This window comes from Lactuca sativa, chromosome 5, assembly GCF_002870075.4.
Source record: "Lactuca sativa cultivar Salinas chromosome 5, Lsat_Salinas_v11, whole genome shotgun sequence".
Lineage (NCBI taxonomy): Eukaryota > Viridiplantae > Streptophyta > Magnoliopsida > Asterales > Asteraceae > Lactuca > Lactuca sativa.
Window position 1 is genome coordinate 58736611 of NC_056627.2, and position 19555 is coordinate 58756165.

Consider the following 19555-nt stretch of genomic DNA (forward strand, 5'->3'; position numbering starts at 1 on the left):
CCCAGTCTGTTGGGGCGAGGTTGGGCATAGAGTGATGGGTCGGACAGAGGTAGTTCTGCAAACTACCGAGATGATACAGCAGATTAGACAGCAACTGCAGACCGCTCAAAGCCGGCAGAAAAGTTATGCCGACCGACGCCGATCTAAGCTAGAATTTCAGTTGGGTGACATGGTTCTTCTGAAGGTCTCACCCTGGAAGGGTGCGATCCGCTTCAGGAAGAGGGGAAAATTGGGTCCCCGTTACATTGGGCCATTCAGGATTATTGCTAGGGTTGGCAGGGTGGCTTATAGGCTAGAGCTTCCGGAGGAGCTTAGCCGGATCCACAACACATTTCATGTTTTGCAATTGCGAAAATGCATTATGGACCAGGAGGCAGTGGCATCGTTGGATGACATTCAGGTCGATGAGCGCCTGAACTATGTGGAGAGGTCTGTGGCTATTTTGGAAAGGAAGAAGAAGATTATGCGGAACAAGGAAATACCTTTAGTAAAGGTATAGTGGGAACATCGAAAGGGATCCGAGTGGACATGGGAGCTGGAGGCGGAGATGCGCAAGCATTACCCAACATTGTTTATTCTAGCGGACTTCGAGGGCGAAGTCTAGTTCAAGTGGGGAGAGTTGTAACGCCCCGATTCTCAGGTATTGCTTAAATAAGGTTTTTCGGGTTCAACTCTACTCGACGAGTTTATTGATCTACTCGTCGAGTAGCAGCGGGGTGGGATCGTGTTATATGTGACCTACTCGACGAGTCCATGTTGGGACTCAGCGAGTAGGAGCTGGTAGTGGAAACCCTAAATCCCGGGGTTTGCATCTCTATTTAAAGGAGCCTTAGCCTCCTTTGGTCTCTTTACAGTCTTTGAGAGCCCCCTTAAAACCCTAATTCGTGTGTGTGTGTGCCTTGGTGTGGTGTTGAAGCTTGGAAAAGAGGATCTTGGAGAAAGAAAGCTAAGAGTGCAAAGGAATTGAAGCAAGGAAGGAGTGGGAGGCCGGATTTACTTCAGCTAGCATCCTTTAGAGGTATCAAAGTGCCATTTCTACTTCCCTTTTTCCCTTTTGTTGTGTTTCTAAGGCTTTTATGGATTTTCAAGTTGGTATGATGAGCTATGGGCTAGATCTGAAGTTGTAACTTCATATCTGGACCATCCTTGGATTCTAGAAGCATGAAGTCACAGTCTTGGTTGTGATTAAGGTCCCTCTTGAGCATGAAGTTCCATTAAGACCTTAAAATAGACATTTGGAGCCTTTAAGGCCATGCATGCACGTAAAGTTTGCAACTTTACATGATAAGCATGCCCTAGAAGCTTGGATCTGTGATTTGGAGCCGCTGTATGGCTCAAAACAAGTCTGTATGGAAAGAGGACTAAATGGACTCGGCGAGTCGCAAAGTTGACTCGGCGAGTCACATGAAGATGGTCGTGAACTCGACGAGTTGGATGAACAACTCGGCGAGTCCGATGAAGTTCGTCATAAGACTTGACGAGTTGAAGAACAACTCGACGAGTCAAATGGTTTTTCTCTTGGATATGCATGAGTGTGTATCCGTCGAGTTGCAAGGAGGGAACTCGACGGGTGACCTTAAGTTTGATCGAGAGTCAAAGGAACTCGACGAGTCTCTCCGATGACTTGGCGAGTTGGAATGCACTTCAGAGAACTCGACGAGTACCCAAGGGTACTCAACGAGTTAAGGTCAACATGGACTGTTGACCTTGACTGAGGACTTTGACTTTGACCAGGGGTTGACTAGTGGGTTATGGAGCACCTTATAAGGTTAAGGACTTATGAGTATGTTGTGCTATGATGATAGGTGGTGGGGCCTGTGTCAAGTGAACCAAGAGTTGGAGTTTGCCTTTCGGGTCGACATCTGCAAGGTGAGTTATCCTCACTATATCGATAGGGTCTACGGCACCAAGGTCGGCCCTTTAGTTTTTATTGTTATGGTATGCTACATGTGGTTATGATCTGTTAGATCAGAATCGGGGTAGACAGTATGTTATGCTCTTATAATCCATAGGGATTGGTATGTTAGTGACCTGCTAGGTCGGTGCTCTAGTTACAAGAGATTTCTATGATTGATGATCAGTGAGACATATATGTTTGATGTTTGTATATGCCAGTATATGATAGTATGCGCACATGGTTATTTGCTTGTGGTTGGGTTGAGGCGGTCCTGCTTTGTGCTGAAGGCCAATATACCCTATGAGCGGTCCGGGGAGACTGTACGCCCACGTGGCGGACCAGTCATGCCAAAGGATCGAAATAGATTCAGACAGACTGTAGGCCCGGTAGGGCGGTCCAGTCAGGCCGATGGCCTATTATGCATGTTGATTGATTGATTATTATTGTTATGGTATTGCCAGTGTAGTATTGGTATTTTGGGGGTAGCTCACTAAGCCCTCGGGCTTACAGTTTTCTGTTTATTGTTTCAGGTACTCTAGGAGATCGTGGAAAGGCGAAGGCGTGACCGTATCGCTCCTCATCCTTATGTTATGATTTTTGGGACACTCTGATGGAAAATGATTTGAAAACATTTTGTAAATAATGCTATGTGGTTTTTATTTATGATTGAAAAAGTTTAAATTTGGTGTAAAGTTTATGGTTGTTACACCCTTTGCCACCTTTTCTAGTCCATATTAGTGTGCCAGGTTGTAACGCCCGCAAATCTGGGCTAGTCAAATTAGAGACAATAGGGGTCGAAAACGACTTTTCGACAAAAGATTATTTAGAATAAATAATCTTAACCAAGTTGTAGAGTATTTTACAAGGTTTTCGTACATATAAAGAACGCCGAAAACCGAGTTATAACGAAGAAGTTATGACCCGTTGAAGTTTCGCGACGGAACTGGCACGATACCGGGAAGCGTAAATAGTGAATTTACGATAGAGAGAGATTTAGCCTTAGCGATCTAAACGAAAGTCGTAGAATATGTTAAACTAAGAACATCGATAAAAAGAACGCCCAAATCTGACTTCGTATGAGGAAGTTATGATTTTTCTAAGATTTAGCATAGCAGTGCACAGCCCGAAATCTGAATTTTAGATCGGTCGATTTTTAGCCGACGGGATCTAAATGAAAGTTGTAGTACTCATAAATACCAACGCGTGGATATAAAGAACGTCGATAATAGAGCTCGTATGCAAAAGTTATGGACGAAGCTTAGTCCCTACTTTTCGAGCGCGGCGAATTTGATACAGTTTTGTAAATCCGAGATAGAACGAGAATTAGCCAACGAGGTCTAAATGAAAGTTGAAGATCTCATTAATAGGAACTCAACGGTAAAAAGACAGACAAAAATGGAGCTCGTATGCAAAAGTTATGGACGAAGCTTAGTCCCTACTTTTCGAGCGCGGCAAATTTGATACAGTTTTGTAAATCCGAGATAGAATGAGAATTAGCCAACGAGGTCTAAATGAAAGTTGAAGATCTCATTAATAGGAACTCAACAGTAAAAAGACAGACAAAAACGGAGCTCGTATGCAAAAGTTACGGACGAAGCTTGGAGACTACTTTACTATACACTTCCTATAAATACAAGGGTGAACTCCTCATATTTTCTTCACACCATAAGCCTTTCTTTCTCTCTCTAACTTCTCTCTAGCCTCCCTAAACCCCTCCCAAGTCTACGGAACCTCCCTAGCACGAGAAGAGAGCCCCGGAGCGCCCGACGGCTCCGAGAAGAAAAGCTTTCGGCTCGGAAACGCTGCTCCAGCGAAGCCCGGTTTTTAATAAAAACCCGTTGTAAGTGAGCTACGCCTATAGTATATTTAATATAGATTTTATTTAATTATAGTAACATTGTTAGGACCTTAAAATAATTATTTAGGCTATTATTATGAGTTATATTGAGTGTTATTTAACGCTTATATAATAGTAATAATAGCTAGACTATTAAATTAGTCTCGTCAAGCGTTAGACTAAACTCTAGTGGTAATGATACTAGGTTTCGTCAAGGGATAATTGTTTTAAGAGTAACGAAGTGCTGTCCGAGTGCCGACTCACCACCTTTCAAGTGAGTGCATGGTCCCTTTCATCTTACACATAGATATGAAGTATTTTACGTGCTATGTGTGCATATTATCTGAATACTTGCTGTCTATGTTGGATGAACGTTTTATACATGTTTTAAAGGATTTAAACTGTATACGTATTTTATATATACGAATATGTTGGGTATGAGATGGGTAGATGAATGATGAGAGATAGAAGATGACGTGAGTATATATTGGCAGCTATAGACTTAGTGCCTATGAGACGAACACCGGTAGCTATGGACTTAGTACCTTTTAGACGTTGGTAGCTATGGATTTAGTGCCTGTTGGGAATTGGTAGCTATGGACTTAGTACCTATTAGTTAGACGCTGGTAGCTAAGGATTTAGTACCTGTTGAACATTGGTAGCTATGGACTTAGTACCTATTAGATAAAGACTGGTAGCTATGGATTTAGTACCCGATGAATAGACTATAGCAGCTATGGAATTAGTGCTTTATGAACGAACATTGGCAGCTATGGATTTAGTGCCAGTCCTATAACCCTGGAAGTAAGGGACTTCGGAATAAACGAATGCAGGATAGACGACTCTTAGGTTAAATCCTTAAGAGTAAAGAAGATAACGGGGATGGGTAATGGGGTTAATTGTTTGATGATTAAACATAACAATTATATTATTGTGGGTTGAAAACCCTATGTACTCACCAGGTTTCCCAACCTGACCCACTCAGTTTATGTATATCACAGGTGACGAAGTGAAGTGACATTACACTGAGAGATTTAAAGAGATGTAGATCACTAGTGTAAATCATTGTAAGTTCTGTTTATGCTTATGTTTCGGTATTAACGATGACATCCCAAACGTTTTAAAATGAAATAAATACGTTTCCTCGAAAATGTTTTAATAACGTATTCACCATGTTTTTCTGGGAACACATTCCGCAACCTTTTTATAAAACGAAGTACTCTGATTTTCATAAAGCATAAACAAAATCGGTCTTTTCTGGCCGTGATTTTGGGGATGTCACACAGGTTATCCACGCACGCTCTACTAACGACTTAGCAAGGGTACAAAGTGCAATTTCATGGAATAACATCATTTTTCACATTTTTCCTAAAGTAACTAAGATTGAGAATTTAATAAAAAATATTTAGTTACTTTATTAATCATTATTCTTTTAATGAGGAATTAGTTGTCCTATCCTACCTTGTTTGGCTAACGGCCCTCCACCAATCAAGGAAGCGGTGGGTGAGAGTGAACACCAATTAAACTGCCATTTTATAAGCAGCAACCTTATACCCCCTTATAGATCGGCTTCGTGAATGAGGGCTACTAACGTTAAGACTCGCATTTATGTTATACATATATAATAATTATTCTTATAATGTTATATTAGTATAAGGGTTGAATTTTAAACTTGTAAAATTCTAGGGTTTGGAATTTAATTATTTCAAAATTAAACTTTTAATCAAAATTTTAAATTCCAAAACTTGAGGGCAAGTTTTGAAACATTTCAAAACTATCTAGATCAAAATTCAAATAATATAATTAAACAATTAATTGGTGATTATCTAATTTTACCTAATCAAATTTCATGCAAGATAATTGATCAAATAATTCAAATAATTAGGGTTTATCAAATAAGCAGTAATTATCTAATTAAATGATAAATATCTTTTATTTTGACTAAGATAATCACATGGAATCAATAAAAATCGGATTTTGATAATTAAAAACAACTTTGGTAATTATCCCAAGTCTAAATAAGCCAAAATCCCAAATATCCATCTGTCTGACAGCCCGACTCGCCGAGTCCCTTACAAAACTCGTCGAGTTCATCTTGGGACTCGACGAGTCTGTCAGGCAGAAGGCATAAAAAACGATTTCAAGCAATAAATAATCACAAAATACATCAAATACAATAGAAACCAAGCAAGGCTCTGATACCACTAATGTGTTTTGAGCAAAAGAACATTCCTATGTGCACATGCAAAATCCTAAAGCTTTGGATCTAGGTTTCTCTATTGTACATGTAAATTTATCCAAAGCTTGCAAACCCTAATCTAGCATACTATAAAATCGAAATCTATAACTAAAACAAGCTTAGATGATTATCTTTTGATATTAGCAAGAATCTTCATTCTTCAAGAGTTTAGTATCACAAATGTAATACCTCTAATGGATAACAAACACCAATGCAAAAATATGATTAAGAAGAGAGGGAATAGAGGCTTAATTTCAGCTCTTAGAACTCTAGGGTTTCTTCTGGTAGTCGAAATATGAAGCCCTAAGGGTCCTTAAATAGCTGAACTGCTAGGGTTTCAGTCAAAACCCTAGTTGGATAGCTTAGGCCCTAAGCAGCTGCAAAAACCTTATAGAATAGGGCCCTTGGACGATTTCAAGGTGGGCTTCCACCCTAATTTCGTCCACTCCCTCAATCCACAAGATCCACAACCTAAAATCAATTATCTTGTAATTGACAATTCTAGTCCCCTTTATTTATTTAATCTCTTTTAGCCACAAAATTAATTCTTAATTAATTCTTGACCAATATTAATTAAACAATATGATTTCTCTTTTAATATATTATTCATATAATATATTAATAAACCATAATATCCTCTCTCTTCATAAATCATCATGTCAAGTTGCTTTAGTGAAGCCAACCCAAAAGGACCATGCAACAACCAGGTCAAGTACATACCAAATATAGTTAGGGACTTAGACACTAATCCAACAAAATTTTCATTTTAAATAAGTCAAAACCATTCATACATTATCCCAAAAGACAATTAGAGTAAAATTATTCTCAAAACATCAGAGTAAAATCATAAATAGTCATTGTGGAATAAATCTTCAGGGGATGCAGTACGATCAAGTCGGGCTCTTCTTTTTAAAACTGGAAGTACCTGAAAATGTTTTAACCACAAAAACGTAAACACAAAGCTTTGTGAGTTCCCTAAAATACCACATACGACATATATACAAATATAAAAGCACATGGTTGTGTCGGGTCCGTATCAACCTGATTCCATAATGACTATGTGTAACAACTTGTAGTTGTGTCATGTTTGTATCAACCCCTAGGTCCATATCAACCCTTAGTCCATAATAACTCTATATAACAACTTGTAGCTATGTTGGGTCTATATCAACTCCTAGGCCTGTATCAACCCTGAGTCCATAATGACTCTATATAACAGCTTGTATTTATGTCAAGTCTGTTTCACCCCACATACATAAGCATACAAACATATAAGTACGAGTCAAAAAGACAATAAACACATACAGACATATCAACAAATGTCACAAAGACAACCATCATCATGTTAACATAATTTAGTGGGTCGACATTGGTGTCTTCTTATGGGTATTATTTTGGATTAGGTGTCTAAGCCCATAACTATAATTGGTATGTACTTGATTTGATAGTAGCATGGTCCTTTTGGGTTGCGTTCACACTAGCAATTAGACAGGATGACTATTGGAGAGAGAGGCTGATTTTATTGTTTAGAATAATAATTTGGTGCATAAATATGATGTATTAATATATTAATTAGCAATCATATTGTTAATAACTATTTAATCAAAAATTAAGTTGGAATTAATTTTGGGATTAAAGGAATGGACTAAAAGTGCAGGGGTTATTTTGTAAATATTTGATAGTTAAGGTTTTGGGCCATTAGATCACCCTTATTAGGGGGGGGGGGGCAAAAATCCCTAGAAGGTTCTAGAGATTTTAGTCCAAGCCCTAAGGAAGAGGTCCATGGACTTGCTTAGGCCCTAAGCTAAGGAATTAGGGTTTCCACCTTAAAACCCTAGCTAGCCTCAAGTATAAATAGAGCCTCTTTGCTCTTGAATTCGGCCACCCCTTTGGAAACCCTAAAAGAGACGATTTCTGGAGCAAGTCACTCTCTCTCCTCTCTCTCATATTCATCCTCTTGCCATATTGTGTTTGTGAGCTATTAGAGGTACTACAATTGTGGTACTTGTTCTCAAGAGCAAAGAATCTTCAAGAATTGATTGTTATTACTATATGGAAACAAAGGTATGTAATCTAATCTTTGTAGATTTTGATTCATTAGATGCATATTAGGTTTGTTTTTTGTGTTCAATGCTTGTATGTATAATAGAGAAAACATAGATCCAAATCTAGGGTTGCATGCACATATATGATTGTTTGTATAACACCCATTAGTGGTATCAGAGCCAGGTTTTGTATAAAACCCTAGTATTTTGAAAATTTTAAAATACACCCTTATACTATATATAATTAAAAGTTTAATATTATATATGTATAAGAAAATTCGGTATTACTATTAGTAGGCCTCATTCACGAAGCTGAACTATAAGGGGTGTTTAAGAAAGTGGCCTATAAAATGACTTCCATTGGGTATACACTCTTAGAGGGTCGTTAGCCGAACGGGTAGGATAGGACATCAATTCTCTCATTAATAAGTATAATGATCTATAGAAAGTAACTAAAAGTTTTTATAAATTTCCCAATCTTAGTTACTTTAGGAAAATGTGAATTTGATGCTAATCCATGAAATTACACATTGCACCTTGCCAAGTCGTTAGTGGAGCGTGTGTGGTTAACCAGCACACAAACTTGGACTAAAGTGCATGGTTATTCACACCTTGTTTGTGATCCTCGGTATCCCAGTCACAAAATTGAAGGGCATAATCGAGATTAAACATGCCACTGAATAGTTCAATGAATCTAGGAATTTCATTTCATTTAAAACCTAATTCTTTTAATTTCGTTTTTCGTGGTGGAATTGGTAAATCGTCATTTACCTACCTTCAAATAATTTACAATTGGATTACGACATCCCTTTTCTAAATTGTGAATTATTGTGTTGGGTCCTAGCCTTAATATTTCATTTTGGATGTTATATTAAGGATTTCTTATCTAATCAAAACTTTGTCCTTCTTCTTTTGTAGATGTCTACCTCAAACAACGCTTTTGGTTCCTCCAACAACAACTCCAAATACTCCTTCTCGCTCTTGAAAATTTGTATGAGGATCAAATTCGATGGTTCCAATTTCAATGATTGGATCTGGAACATTCGAATGGCCTTGCATTACGAGGACAAAGAGTATGTCCTTGAAAAACCGTTTAACGAGATTGATGACTTCAAAGCTACTCCCGAAGAAATAGCTAAGTATGGGGCTCACTACAAGGATGCTACTAAGGTGTCATGTATTATGGTAGCCACCATGACTCCTGAGCTACAACAGTTCTACGAGGACTAGTGGCCTTACGATATGTGCATGGACTTAATGGAAAAGTGTAACGTCTGGGATTTATAAGGTACTATTCTTATTTATATAAGGTTAATAGTTTTAAAAATGTTTGGGCTTAGACCTTTGGGCCCTTGTAATTGGGCTGAGAAAGCACTGTACGCGGAGCGTACATTGCCATGTACGCTCAACGTACTCAAGAGATTGGAACGCGGAAGCCATGCATGTACGCCTAGCGTACCAAAGGGTACGTGCAGTGTACGCATGCAGATTCTAAAACCCTAAGTTTTAGGGTTTGATCCCTATATAAAGGACCTTATGCCTTTGGTCCAACCTCCCGCTCACCCTTAGACAACCACCACGAAAACCCTAACCCATATTTGTGTGTTCCTGTGATTTGGTAGCCACTTGAGAGCATTTTAGTGTTGTTTTGGTGTTTTGGAAGAGAAAGAAGTTTGAAGAATGAGCAAGGATTCAAAGGGAGCTTCTAGACCCATGAGATTAGCACCATTTCTGACTCATTTGAGGTATCAAGCTTCAAGCTTGATCATTGCATGCTTAGATTTGATATTAGGGTGTTTTTATGTCACTTTTGGACTCTATTGTTGAGGCTTCTTATATCTTGATAGTTTCAGACCATAAGAGCTGTCCTTTTGAGCTCTTAGAAACACTTAGAGCCATAAAAACCGGACCTGTCAACCCGTCAACCCGTTTATTAAACGGGTCATATATGGATTTCTCAAAAAATAAACGAGTTGACCCGCCAACCCGTTTATATTATATTATATATATATATATATATATATATATATATATATATATATAAATGTAATTATGTATCAAGTATTAATATTTAATAAGTATTATCTATGTTTGTATTTAATGTTTAGTTTGAACATGTTTCTATGAGTGTTTTTAATTTTAATTTGGATGTTTAAGACTTAAGTAGTTAAGTGTCTAAAATTTGGATATGTTTGCATCAACCATCAAAAATTTATTCATGTTTAATTGTCAATTTTATTTATCGAATCTGACCCACGAACCCAAATCTGACCTACGAACCCGCAAACCTGTGAACCCGTATAATTAAATGGGTTGGTGGGTCATATATGAGTTTATGTTCCAAACCCGCCAACTCGTGACCTGTATATTTAAATGAGTCGTGTTTGGGTTGATATATTTTGACCCGTCAACCCGCGACATGCCAACCCGAATACGACATGATTGTCAGACCTAAATTGATGGAATAAACAAATTTATAGAAAATTTTAATTATAGTTAAAAGAAAATTAACCGTCATTCGAACATTTTAATATTTGAACTTTATATATGGATGCCGTTTTTGGTCATCTTACTGTTACTTCCTTAAATAATCAGAATTTGTTCTTCAAATATTAATCAACAGGTTAAATGCACGAAATGACAATGCACTTCTATCGACAATGAATATTATATTTTTAAATGAGTCGTGTTTGGGTTGATATATTTTGACCCGTCAACCCACGACATGCCAACCCGAATACGACATGATTGTCAGACCTAAATTGATGGAATAAACAAATTTATAGAAAATTTTAATTATAGTTAAAAGAAAATTAACCGTCATTCGAACATTTTAATATTTGAACTTTATATATGGATGCCGTTTTTGGTCATCTTACTGTTACTTCCTTAAATAATCAGAATTTGTTCTTCAAATATTAATCAACAGGTTAAATGCACGAAATGACAATGCACTTCTATCGACAATGAATATTATATTTTTGAGATTAGTAAACAGATTAACATTCTTCTATTTTTATTTAAACAAATGATATTTGTCTTTTTTCGTCAACTGGTAGTCATGGAGTGCTTAAAGTTCACTATAATCTGGTAGTCATGGAGTGCTTAAAGTTCACTATAATGGAAAACAAGGAGATTACTATGTTATGGTATGATAATAGTTAATAGGATTTTAGTTTATTTAAATGAATAAGTACATAACATTTCTTTTTTCTCTATTTTCATTGCAGGCCATGGACAAGGAGGATAATAGGTTGACGTTACCTTAATTTTTTTGCACTTCTTACTTTAATTGTTCTATACTCTAAAGTGATATTACTATAATGATTTTAGAGATCGTAATTGGAAAGGAAGATGTTGAGTATATTAGATGGCTTTTGTTTTGTTTGAATGGAATAGTTTTAAGGTAATTGAACATTATACTCTTATTTTAAACAACAAAGGGTAAAATAGTACAATATTATTTATGTTTTATTTGAAATGTTGTAGGTTTGTTGAGATGGCACATCATCTAACATATTTCTCTTGAAAGCTGTTAAAAACTCAACAAAATAAAATCCCTAAATATGATTAGGTCGGTGTCCTATCGTTTCAATTACAACATAAAACATTCTCTATATTCCTATTTTTAGGATATTGCAACAAGGTATGATGCAATTTAAGAGAGAAGTAATGTATTTTTATGACTTTGTGTAGTAACTAAACCTTTTGTATTTATTTTAATTTCCCCTGTCACATAAATAGATGACACAAATAAATTATATGAATAAATGTAGGCATTAGATGATAAAATAGATCTTGCTGTAGACATGTACTCTGGAATTGGCGAATTGAAGTCATGAAGGATCATAAAATGATACAATATTGCATGGAATGATAACTGAGGTCTAAATCAATTATCAAAAAATAACAAATGTTTGCAATTTCTGAGTCTCCTGTGATGGCGAAAAGAAATCAAAGCCTATGAATTGATTGTAAACAAAAACATGAAAATGAAGATAAATGCCTTCTTGACAAAAAATAAAATCTAAAAATTTATGAAAGAAATAAATAATTTGGTTACATACCTTTAAATTTGTTTTCTCCATGATCAAAGAAACGTTCAATTTTTTGGTGTTTGCGGGATTCTTCTCTAGTTATTATTAGACATTAAATTTAGTGTTTTTAACCATCCCTGTAATTGTGTAGAGAAAACCTCAAAGGCTGCAAGTAGTTTGAAGAAGATGTTGGATGATGGTAAAATCGAGCATAATGAAGGAAATTTTGATGGAAATGAGATTGGGATGGACAAACAAGATATTTATTGACATGACACTAGGCCCCATTACACATACCCAAAATGTTGAAGGGCCCAATTTTTTTTAAGTGTAAGTAGGCTATAAGAAATAATCTTATAATTGGAAGCGTGAACAATGTATTATTATTCACTGATTTTGGAACATGAAAAGTATAAAAAAAAAATTCGAATCAGGTGATAGAAGAGAGAAAAAGCAGGGAATTGAAGTAAGCTATGCCATCATATCTATTTTTTGGAAATTGTTTTATTTATTTATTTAATTTTTTTTTTATATAATGGATTAAAGTGTGTTTGGTTGCGGAAAATTTTCTAATTTTACATGAAAATTTTCAAATGAAAACTGAAATTTTGAAAATGCGTTATGAAAATTTTTTGTTTTCCAAATTGTATGTAAATTAGAAAAATAATTTTTACAGTTTTCCAAAATTTCTAAAATTTTAAGAACTTCACTGATTCCAACCAACGAATTTTCTAAAATTTTCATTGAAAATTGAAAATGAAAACCCAACGCTATTTTTCGAAAACATTTTTTTTAAGAAAATGAAAACAAATTTCCACAACCAAACGCACCCGTAATTGTTGACTGATATTCTATTAAGCTCTATCTCAAAAGTATTAATTTTGATTATTTATTTATTTATTATTACTTTTTTAACTTCTTATTGGTACTTCTCTCGATTGGCTATTTATTTTCAAGTTTTTAAACAAGAAAAAAGTCCAATCGGCCAAAAGAAAAATTCATGATGGATTACAAGTCAAAGAAAGTGATGGGATGAAATGGTGTTACCAAAGGTTGAGAAGGTAAATGTGACAAGGATATTCATGCTAATTCTAAGTATATGAAAATGTGACCAATGGTCATTGATGTAAAACTAGATGCATGGTATGAAATTAGGAAGTTGGGAATCGGTGATGAGATCTCAAACCCGTATTTCATATGCCACTAAACCTCTCTTTTAAGGAAATCACGACCCGTGGTTAAGAAAGTATTTAAAACCTATGGCGTGTGCAATCATGTAATAATGTGGTATGTAGTTAATCATGAGGTAAAAGAGTGCAAAAGAGTTTTATAATCATAACTTGAAATACGAGAAACATCCAGACAAAAGAATGGAATTTGCATTTTTTTTTTGGAAAATGTATTGTTATGTAGATGATGTGGTTTAGAAACTAAAAAAAAGGAGTTGACACCAAAAAGATATATTTTCTTGCGTAAGAGATTCCATAGATGGAATCTTCTTGCAAAGTGGGTGAACTAGAGATTTTTATAAGACTTTTAATTGGCATACAAGTGATGATAATACACATATTGGTATAAACACAAGTGTGTATATATATGTGATGAAAGTAGTTAAATTGCATGGATGAAAGTAGGCTTGCACAAAAAAACCGGTTCAGGATCCGAATCGGTAAACCGGTTCACCATAAACCGGTCCACTAGAGCCGAACCGATTCAAGAACCGAACCGCCGGTTTGAACCCGTTCGGAATTTTAGACATTGAAACTGGTTTAATAACCGTGAACCGGTTTAAAACCGGTAGACAAACTGATTGAATCGGTTTAGATAGGTTCGAGTTTAATAATGACGAAACCGGTTTGAACCGAACCGGTTTTACTATTCATGAAAAACCGAACCGGTTTGGTTTGAAAAAAAAACCGACTTGCTTACCCCTAGATGGAAATAATTGTATTATATTAAATAATTGATTGATAAATGACATTAACCATTTCTATGAAATGGACCGGATATGTAACGAGTAACAAGGTAATGTGGATTGTGGGCTTCATATATTAAGAAAGCCCGGATCTTCTCATGCTCCAGATCCGACGTTGTCAACACAGAGGGGATCGACCAGCAACTTCGTTTCTTAATTCTCTTTCAAATGACACCTGATCTACGCACGCACAAATCTGCTACTCCTCACCTTCACATCTAAAGGACCGATCCGAACAATTATCAAATTTAGGGCTCCGAATTCTCAGATCTAAGGTAATTATCATGCACCCTCGAAATCTAGGTTTATTTGTTTGTTTTCAATGCACGGAATCAAATTAATCTGATTGGATGGATTGATGTTTGTGCGATTGATTGATTAACGAAGCGGAGCGAAGATGTTGACGAAGTTTGAAACCAAAAGCAATAGAGTGAAAGGCCTAAGTTTCCACAGCAAGAGACCATGGATCTTGGCTAGTCTTCACAGCGGTGTGATCCAACTATGGGATTACAGAATGGGAACTCTCATCGATCGATTTGACGAGCATGATGGCCCCGTTCGTGGCGTTCATTTTCACAAATCACAACCTCTTTTCGTCTCCGGAGGTTTGTAAAACTTTTGAATAATTGAAATGCTTGAGATTTACAGATTTATAATCGGTTGTGTAGGCTGATCTGTTTTTCGAATGTAGTAATGTACATAGCATTGTGAGATCATGTGAAGTTATTTCCTTCTACGTATAAGTTATAACAATTGAGAACGAACATCCAATGTAGCACCAATACGTTTGTTCTTTTACTTGCAAATTTAGAGACTCCTGTTTTGCTTTTAATTAGACTGATCTGAACTTTAAACAGGTATGAATTGTTGGTTTTACAAAATTCAAGTTTTGATTGTAATGATGATTGGAACCTCACTACTATATAGAATGGCCATAGTGCAGCCTTACTTCGTTATGATGCACATAGTATGGAAAATATGGAAATGACTCTGATTATGAAATTTACATTGGATTTTACATAATGCGACCTTGTAAGTGCCTTTAGTTATGGAAATTAAGTGAGATCTACAAACTTTGAAGGGTTTAGTATCATTTGAAAAGAAACAGAAGGCCTCTTTACATTGTCTTGTATGTATATATTCCTTTATATTGTTAAATTCAAGTCCTCTCAAATGTGTATAAGGTATATGACACAATGTCTATTACACTAAACATGTAATGGTTCATGCAGGAGATGATTACAAGATCAAAGTATGGAACTACAAACTCCATAGATGTTTGTTCACACTTCTTGGGCATCTTGATTACATTCGGACAGTTCAATTCCACCATGAGTACCCATGGATTGTTAGTGCAAGTGATGATCAAACAATCAGGATATGGAATTGGCAGTCTCGTACTTGTATCTCTGTTTTGACAGGACACAATCACTATGTAATGTGTGCTTTATTCCATCCAAAAGAAGACCTTGTTGTATCAGCATCATTAGATCAAACTGTTAGGGTTTGGGACATTGGTGCTCTGAGGAAGAAAACAGTTTCTCCTGCTGATGACATTCTTCGTTTAGGTCAAATGAATACAGATTTCTTCGGTGGGGTTGATGCTGTTGTAAAATATGTCTTAGAGGGTCATGATAGAGGAGTGAATTGGGCTTCTTTTCATCCCACTCTCCCTCTTATTGTCTCAGGAGCTGATGATCGCCAAGTCAAGATCTGGCGAATGAATGGTACCCTTTTCTTTTTTTTCAATTTTTATAGACTTTTCAGATTCCAAATCCCAATATACTTAAAAAAAGATTTACTTTTTCTGTTTCAGACACAAAGGCTTGGGAAGTAGACACATTAAGAGGTCACATGAACAACGTGTCATGTGTTCTTTTTCACTCAAAACAAGACATCATCGTATCGAATTCAGAGGATAAAAGCATACGAGTATGGGATGCTACAAAAAGAACAGGCCTTCAAACTTTTCGCAGGGAGCATGATAGATTCTGGATTCTTGGGTGTCACCCTGAAATGAATCTTCTTGCAGCAGGACACGATAGTGGCATGATAGTTTTCAAATTAGAAAGAGAACGCCCTGCTTTCTCTGTTAGTAGTGATTCTCTTTTCTACATCAAAGATCGTTTTCTTCGTTTCTATGAGTACTCAACTCAAAAAGAAACTCAAATCCTTCCAATCCGAAGGCCAGGATCAGTCAGTTTAAACCAGGGCCCACGAACCCTTTCTTACAGCCCTACAGAAAACGCAGTCTTAATCTGTTCAGAAGCAGAAGGCGGATCATACGAACTCTACATTGTCCCTAAAGATAGCTTCTCAAGAGGCGACACAGTTCAAGAAGCAAAAAGAGGACTTGGTGGCTCTGCAATCTTCATAGCTCGCAATCGATTTGCAGTTCTTGAAAAGAGCACCAATCAAGTGTTGGTGAAAAACTTAAAAAATGAAATTGTGAAAAAGAGTGCTCTTCCAGTTGCTTCTGATGCTATCTTCTACGCGGGTAAAGGTAATTTACTATGTCGAGCGGAGGACAGAGTCGTCATTTTCGACCTTCAACAACGTTTAATCCTCGGGGATCTTCAAACTTCTTTTGTAAGGTACGTTGTTTGGTCAAATGACATGGAGAATGTTGCGTTGTTGAGTAAGCATTCGATAATCATAGCTGATAAAAAACTCACTCATCGATGCACTCTTCATGAAACAATCCGTGTCAAAAGTGGTTCATGGGATGATAATGGTGTGTTCATATACACAACATTAACACACATCAAATACTGTTTACCCAATGGCGATAGTGGAATTATAAAGACACTCGATGTCCCTTTATACATCACAAAAATATTCGGAAACACAATCTTTTGTCTCGATCGAGATGGAAAAAATCGGCCAATTGTTATCGATTCAACCGAATATATCTTCAAGTTGTCTTTGTTGAAAAAGAGATATGATCATGTCATGAGCATGATAAGAAACTCAGAGCTATGCGGACAAGCTATGATCGCGTATCTTCAACAAAAAGGTTTTCCCGAAGTTGCCCTTCATTTTGTAAAAGACGAAAGAACCCGTTTCAATTTAGCATTAGAAAGTGGGAACATACAAATAGCTGTTGCTTCCGCTAAAGAGATAGATGAAAAAGATCATTGGTATAGGCTAGGTGTTGAAGCACTTCGCCAGGGTAATTCTGGAATTGTGGAATACGCGTATCAGAGGACGAAAAACTTCGAGAGGCTTTCGTTTTTGTATCTCATCACAGGAAATTTAGATAAATTATCTAAAATGATGAAAATTGCGGAAGTGAAAAACGATGTCATGGGTCAGTTTCATAACGCGTTGTATTTAGGCGATGTGAAGGAACGAATCAAGATTTTGGAAAATGTTGGGCATTTGCCATTGGCGTATGCTACTGCTAAAACCCATGGGTTGACTGATCTTGCTGAAGAGCTTTCTGTTAAACTTGAACACAATGTTCCAATTTTACCCTCGGGGAAATCCGGTTCCCTTTTGGTCCCACCAACTCCTGTCCTATGTGGCGGTGACTGGCCGTTGTTGAGAGTCATGAAAGGAATCTTTGAAGGTGGTCTTGATAATGTTGCACAGGAAGAGTACGAAGACGCTGCGGATGCCGATTGGGGTGAAGGTTTGAATATTGCTGACGTGGACGACACCCAGAATGGTGACATCAGCGTCGTTGTGGAAGAAGGCGAAGAACAAAACGAAGATAACGAAGAGGGTGGTTGGGGTCTAGAAGATATCGAACTTCCGGTAGACACTGACACACCTAAAACCGCCACCATCCGCTCAACCGCATTCGTGGCACCGCCACCTGGCATGCCCGTGAGCCAAATCTGGGTTCAAAAATCATCGCTGGCCGCCGAACACGTGGCAGCCGGGAACTTCGACACCGCCATGCGGTTATTAACCCGCCAGCTTGGCATCAAAAACTTCACACCGTTAAAATCTCTATTCATGGATCTCCACACGGGAAGCCATAGTTTCCTACGCGCGTTCTCATCAGCTCCTGTCGTCTCACTCGCCATCGAAAGAAACTGGAGCGAGTCAACAATCCCAAACGTCCGGGCCCCACCCGCACTCGTGTTTACCTTCTCTCAATTAGAAGAAAAGCTAAAATCCGGTTACAAAGCCACAACTACCGGGAAATTCACCGAAGCATTACGCGTTTTCCTCAACATTCTCCATACGATTCCTTTGATTGTTGTGGAGTCACGTAGAGAAGTTGATGAAGTCAAAGAGTTGATTATAATCGTGAAGGAATACGTTTTGGGTTTACAAATGGAGTTAAAAAGAAGGGAAACGAAAGACAACCCTATTCGCCAACAAGAATTAGCAGCTTATTTCACTCATTGTAACCTTCAGTTACCTCACTTGAGGCTCGCGTTGATGAACGCGATGACTGTGTGTTACAAAGCGGGGAATCTGATCACCGCGTCGAATTTTGCGAGGCGAATATTGGAGACAAACCCGGCGGAAAACCAAGCGAAAACAGCGCGTTCGGTTATGCAAGCTGCTGAGAGGAATATGAAGGATTCGTCGGAGTTGAATTATGATTTTAGGAATCCGTTTGTTGTTTGTGGGGCCACTTATGTTCCGATTTATCGTGGGCAGAAGGATGCGTTGTGTCCGTATTGTAGTTCGCATTTTGTTGTTTCACAGGAAGGAAAGATTTGTAGTGTTTGTGATCTTGCGGTGGTGGGATCTGATGCTTCGGGTTTACTGTGTTCTCCTGCGCAGATCAGATGATTTGTAACTTCTTCCATGTATTCAGGTGTGTAGTGCATACACTAAAAAAGAACAACATAATTTAAAATATTCATCATCTATAAATTTAACCTTTTTGTTTTGGTGCAGTTGGAGGTAGTGTGTAAAATGAGTTGGGGGTTCTTTGTAGAGCTGTTGCTGTTGCTGCTGGTGTTTTATGATATATGTAGGTTTTCAATACTTGTCTAGTAAAAGCCGATACTAGATCTTATTGTTTTTTTCGAGGTTTTCTTTCTGTTGCTAAAAGAGCTTGGATGCTATTTTACTATTTTTTTTTGAGAGATTGATTATACACACTGTTTTGGTTGTTTTTTATGGTTACATATTCTTTTTTGGAAAAAGCAAAAGGTTAGATTAATATATTAAGAAATTCACTTGGTACAAAAATACTGGTAGTAATATAATAATAAAGTAAATAGTTTTTATTCAAGATTGAACAAAAAAAGAAAAGAAAAAAGTTTGATGTATTAAACGAAAAGGAAAAAGAAATAGATTTTGTTTTTTTGTGTCCTTCGGTTTTCCGTATGTAAAGCTTTTACACAATAAGATTGGATTGATGTTATCAAGGTGTTGACCCTAACAGTTGTTCAGGATGCGACGTTTCTCTCAGTCAGTCTTCTTTACATTCCTATCGCCCTTTAACATATAAAAATTGATCAGAGAACCTCAAAGTTTGAAAATATTAGGGCAGTTAAGTAATTTGAATACAGATAAAAAAATTAGTCATTTTCCTATAACATCTTTAACAAAAT

The 19555-nt window shown here is 37.0% G+C and overlaps 1 protein-coding gene and 1 long non-coding RNA gene across 3 annotated transcripts; one reads left to right on the forward strand and one right to left on the reverse strand.

Annotated features, from left to right (window-relative positions):
• Window positions 1–6718: 6718 nt before the first annotated feature.
• LOC122198229 (uncharacterized) lies at window positions 6719–12285 on the reverse strand. 2 transcript variants are annotated; one of them, XR_006192219.1, is made up of 2 exons: window positions 12086–12285; window positions 6719–6898 (listed from the first exon to the last, which is right to left on the reverse strand). It is a non-coding gene; the product is annotated as an uncharacterized LOC122198229 (long non-coding RNA). The 2 variants fall into 2 exon arrangements; XR_006192220.1 differs by lacking the exon at window positions 6719–6898 and adding an exon at window positions 11715–11979.
• Window positions 12286–14134: 1849 nt separating this feature from the next.
• Window positions 14135–19113, forward strand: LOC111879687 (coatomer subunit alpha-1). The gene is made up of 5 exons (XM_023876148.3): window positions 14135–14305; window positions 14418–14635; window positions 15263–15757; window positions 15847–18810; window positions 18894–19113. The coding sequence occupies exons 2-4, from the start codon at window positions 14428–14430 to the stop codon at window positions 18783–18785; spliced, it is 3642 nt and encodes a 1213-aa protein (XP_023731916.1). The 5' UTR covers window positions 14135–14305; window positions 14418–14427; the 3' UTR covers window positions 18786–18810; window positions 18894–19113.
• The last annotated feature ends 442 nt before the right edge of the window (window positions 19114–19555 follow it).

Excerpts from the sequence above, each read along its gene's own strand:
- LOC111879687 (XM_023876148.3), top strand. The coding sequence starts at position 14,428 with ATGTTGACGAAGTTTGAAACCAAAAGCAATAGAGTGAAAGGCCTAAGT. Across the intron at positions 14,636-15,262 it reads ACCTCTTTTCGTCTCCGGAG|GAGATGATTACAAGATCAAA; the intron begins GTTTGTAAAACT and ends TGGTTCATGCAG. Across the intron at positions 15,758-15,846 it reads CAAGATCTGGCGAATGAATG|ACACAAAGGCTTGGGAAGTA; the intron begins GTACCCTTTTCT and ends TTTCTGTTTCAG.